The sequence below is a fragment of the Cajanus cajan genome, chromosome 1, assembly GCF_000230855.2.
Source record: "Cajanus cajan strain Asha chromosome 1, NIPB_CcT2T_4, whole genome shotgun sequence".
NCBI classification, from domain to species: Eukaryota; Viridiplantae; Streptophyta; class Magnoliopsida; order Fabales; family Fabaceae; genus Cajanus; species Cajanus cajan.
In genome coordinates, this window is record NC_138517.1 from 21,429,111 (window position 1) to 21,434,020 (window position 4,910).

General features: G+C 38.6%; 1 protein-coding gene across 1 annotated transcript; it reads right to left on the minus strand.

Annotated features, from left to right (window-relative positions):
• Window positions 1-337: 337 nt before the first annotated feature.
• Window positions 338-3,779, minus strand: LOC109816092 (G-type lectin S-receptor-like serine/threonine-protein kinase At1g34300). The gene has a single exon (XM_020380961.3). It carries the CDS (start codon window positions 3,065-3,067, stop codon window positions 515-517), a length of 2,553 nt encoding a protein of 850 aa, XP_020236550.2. The 5' UTR covers window positions 3,068-3,779; the 3' UTR covers window positions 338-514.
• Window positions 3,780-4,910: the final 1,131 nt, after the last annotated feature.

Genomic DNA, 4,910 nt, shown 5'->3' on the forward strand with positions numbered 1-4,910 from the left:
AGGCCAACAAGTATATACTAACATATAGTACAAGTATACAACACAATAATGTTAACATGGCTAGAATCACAACAAAGTTAGCGAAACTATTATTGTGCCATAGTGACAACACTATCCTCTAGTCTCTGAATATGTTGTTACAAGAATTATGACAATGCTAGAACGAACATACAATAAACAACTAATGATTAACAGAGTAAATTATAAAGAAAGCGTACAAACAAATTATGTGGGATTGAAACGATGAATGGATTAATTAGTTAAAAACTTCTCCTACATCAGATGGACATACAAATAGGAAAATTTTTAGGAATTGATTAAAAATAATTACGATAACTTGGCAAAATCTTGTTTTAAACTAGTATAGTATGATTACGTAAAGAAAAGAAAAATAAAATATAGTATATAATCAATATCATATTATACACAACTTGATGGGCAAAGCTTTTACTTTTGTTGAAAGGGATGCTTATTAGAAGCACCTAGATGATGCCATAAATGTTGAATGTTTTTCTCATGTGTCTGATTGTAAAAGAGACGAGGTTGGTTTTTCAGTGTTCATTCTTGACGTGAAGGTTGAAACTCCACTAATCTGAAATGAAGATGAAGAGGAGGGACCAGGGGGTGAAACTCCAACTACGGAGAATGCACTGGCATTGCTACTCAAGTATGATCCGGTTTCGCTAACAACTCCTTCCATCATTGATTTTGGGGCAGGTGGCTTTTCAATCTCTATTACCCCTTCTAGCATTTGCAACACTCTGCTCATTATTGGTCTCTGAGACGGTTGCTCTTGGATGCACCAAAAGCTTGCTTGAATTGCTCTTCTCACTTGTTCAATATTAACTTTTAGGTTAGCAAGTCTTTTGTCCAAAATTCCACTAATGTTACCTCTCTCAAACTCTTCATAGGCCCAAATGGAAAACTTCTTCCTATTTGTTTCCTCTGATACATCAAAATTCCTCCTCCCACTCACAATCTCCAACAGAACCATACCATAGCTATAAACATCAGATTTGGATGTTATGGGAAGATTCGCAAGCCACTCAGGAGCTAAATACCCTCTGGTTCCTCTCACACTTGTCAAGGTCCGATGCCTGTGATCTTTGGGACTAATGAGCTTTGCAAGACCAAAATCTGAGACTTTGGAAACATAGTTCTCATCCAAGAGAATGTTTTCTGGTTTTATGTCACAATGGACTATGCAATCACGACACTCCTCATGTAGGTATGTGATGCCTCTTGCAGTTCCCAGGGCAATGTTGTATCGATGCTCCCAACTCAACAATTTTTCAGAATGATGTTCTGTTAGGAGTATAAGATCATCAAGAGACCCGTTTTTCATAAACTCATAAACCAAAAGCCGGTGGCGCCCTTCTGAGCAAAATCCAATAAGCCTCACCAAATTGAGATGATGAGTGCTACTAATAGTGGCAACTTCCATCCTAAACTGCTTCTCACCTTGCTCAATGCCCTCAAGTTGCTTCACAGCAACAACAGTTTTGTTAACAAGAGTTCCTCTATACACAGAACCAAATCCCCCAGCTCCAAGCTTCTCCTTGAACCCCTTTGTAGCTTGTTGCAGCTCCTTGTACGAGAACTGCACTGGCGCACCAGAAGCATACTCAAGAAGCGCATAATGAGTAGACAACCCTCCAAACCTCGCACTGTTCCTACAACACCACACCCACAAACCACCTTCCAAGGCAATCAAACCCAAAATTGTACCCAAAACAACAACCACCACAACCCAAGCAGGCACCCTGGACCTCTTTTCCCTCACAGTCTCCCCCAAAGAGGGCGGTGGATTCGGTGCCAACGGTGGACAAACCTTGATATAAGAAGTGCTAGGCAGTGAAGGACTATAATAACCACTAACAAAATCTTCTGATTTCATCACACATTGCCCCGATCCATCCGACAAGGAGGTAGAAGCGTAACAGGCTCCAGTACCCGAAAGACAATTCCCTCTACACGCTGAAATTCCTATGAAAAAAGACAGCGACGCAGGGTCATTGGGGTAAGTCAAGATCACAGCATGATCCAATGTCAACATAGTTGCATTCCCTTGACAACTACTGAGACTCACCTTCCTCCTGCACCCTTTTCTAGTATCATTTAGATCAATGATATCAAAATTCTGGGAAGGGCACCTGCAAACCGGGCTCGAATCATTGTAACTACACACACCATAGTTCCCACAGTATCCATAAACCTCACATTGATCCTGAACAGCGCTCCACCTTACAGTAGAACTTCCACCACCCCAATTAAAGCTATAAATCCTCAAATTGCCATCATTATCCAACTTCAACACCCTAAACACATCACTATTCCTATCATAATCACTACTATAAGCAACAAGAACAGGAGTGATCAAATTCACATCAGAAAGCTGCAGAAGGCCAATTGATGACAAAGCCAACACTGGGGAATCCAAACTCGCATTCACTGAAGAATTCAAACCCTGGTGGTTCCAATACACTATGCTATTGTTCCACTTGAGGGTCAAATTCCCATTTGTAAGAAGACTAAAAGAGTAACTTTGAGATGTGAGGGACTTACCAACAGTGAAATTCTGAGAGGGCAAAAGGGTATCCACGGGGTGGTCAAAGCTTGACCAGAGGGTATCCGTGCCGTTCGAAATTACCAGATTGCCACTGTCTTCTAGGGTAGTTGACGTGGCACCGAGGTCCGCCGTGCCGGAGTCCCACACGGTGGCGCCGGAGCCGTTCACGAGGCGGAGGGCGCCGTTGCGGAGGAACTGGAGGGACCCGCCGGAGTCCACGGCGGTGCCGTTTCCAGCGGACCAGACGACGGGGGCGCCGCCGGAGAAGACGATGGCGGCGGTGTAGGAAGGAGGGGTGGTCGGTGGCTGAACGGAGACAAATCGAAGAGAGAAGGTGGCGCTGGTAGAAGACCACGTTTGATTGGAAGAGACTGAAAGAGTGGAACCTGGGTCTATGGCGGTGGTGACGGTGGCGGTTACTAAAACGAGAGCGAGGAACAAAAATTGGATTTCGAGGAACATGTTTTTTGATGTTTCGTTGTGTGCGAGGGTGTGCATTTAATAGTGTAACCATGTTGTAAGATGAGTGTGTGGAAGACTTTGACTTGGCCCTCCCTCGGGGTCATTATGGAAGGATTGGAAAAAAAGTTGTTCATCATGTTTGGTGTTTGAAATTTTCAACAATGGGGAAGGAGTTTGAATCTTCCATAGGGTTGATTTTATTCACGGTTTTGTAGTGAAAAAATGAAAAATCAATATGATGTTAATGGATACTGTGAAACTTTTGGTACTTGTTTGTAGTTACAAGAACCCAGTTCCTAGTTGTCGATGCCATCTCAAGATTTTGACCTGACTAATCAATTAATACTCTCAGACTTTAACCTTGTAAGGCTCATAATTTCCCAGGATTACAGGTACCAAACCATGTTAAATATGAGAGGAACCAAAGGGTATGTGGATCCAGAATGGCTTTCAAATCTTTCAGTGACTACAAAATTTAATGTTTATAGATATGGTTTGGTTTTGATGGAAATAATGAGTGGAAGGAGGGACTTTCAAATCTCAAAAGGGACCATTACATAATGAGGAGATATCAGATTGGGTTTATGAAGAGATTGATAAAGGTAATATCATGGACATTTTTGACAAAAGAATGAATGAAGATAATTTGGATGAATTGAAAAGGTTGATTCAAGCAAGCTTTTGGTGCATTCAGGAGTAACCATCTCAGAGGCCAGCAATAAGCAAAGTGTTGCACATGCTAGATGGTGTTACAAATATTAAGAAGCCACCACCACCAAAATCCATGAATAAAAGACAGTTCAGTGGAAATGGAGAATGCTTGAGAAGCAATCCACTGTCTCAACCCCAGCATCAACTTGCTCTCCCTCATTATTTTATCATTAGATTCATTACCAACCCCTTTTCACTTGTGAAGAACATGAACAGGGATAAATTGCCAGAAACACAAACTGCATCCTCTCTCGTTGTAATTATACGAACTAAATCTAAAATTCTCTTTGAAACTATTGGTTCATTTGTCAATGATTTCATTGCCCCTTCTCACTTAACATGCACGTGGCATCCCTATCTGCTTGTACAAAAAATTTTGGTGCAATTAATCATGTCCAATGGATATTCTTATAAATTTTGTTGATAATCCCGCAAGTTTAGCGAAGCAGAAGTTGTATTCTATAATCAACACTAAGTATCCGCTTTGATCATGAAATTGTTGCTAGAGTGGACGAGTTTGCTAAATGACCCACTTGAACGAGTGAAAAAGGTAGGCAGTATCCGTAATATCTGTTTTTAACAGGTTCATTCTTTTAATATTTACATTTAGTAAATTAGAAAAATGTACATTTATTTTAAAGTATTACGTAATGTAATTGAACTTTTTACTAATTTCTTTAATATTTAAATTTAGAAATTACAATAATGCGCATTTTAGTTATAAATTTATTTTAAAGTATCACGTGATGCTATGCAACTGAACATTTTTACAATATGAAAATAGTAATAATATATAATAGCATCATGTAATAATAGTAAAAAAAATATTACAATACTTCCTTTAATATTTAAATTTTGTAATTATAAAAATGCTCTTTATTGGTGATAAATTTATTGCAAGCGAACCTTTTTACAATGTGAAAATACTAATAATATATAATAGCATTAATATATATATATATATATATATATAATAGTAATAATATAATCAATTTCATTTCACTACAAGAAAAATGTCACATAATGACATACTTTATAATAACACAATACAAGTTATTAAAAAATTATTTTTATCTAGACAATAAATACAATATATGTTGATATATTGTTAAAAAAATGTGAGTATAGACTATAGTGACATAAAATATGTTGTTAAATCTCATTCAAA

Excerpts from the sequence above, each read along its gene's own strand:
- LOC109816092 (XM_020380961.3), bottom strand. The coding sequence starts at position 3,067 with ATGCACACCCTCGCACACAACGAAACATCAAAAAACATGTTCCTCGAA.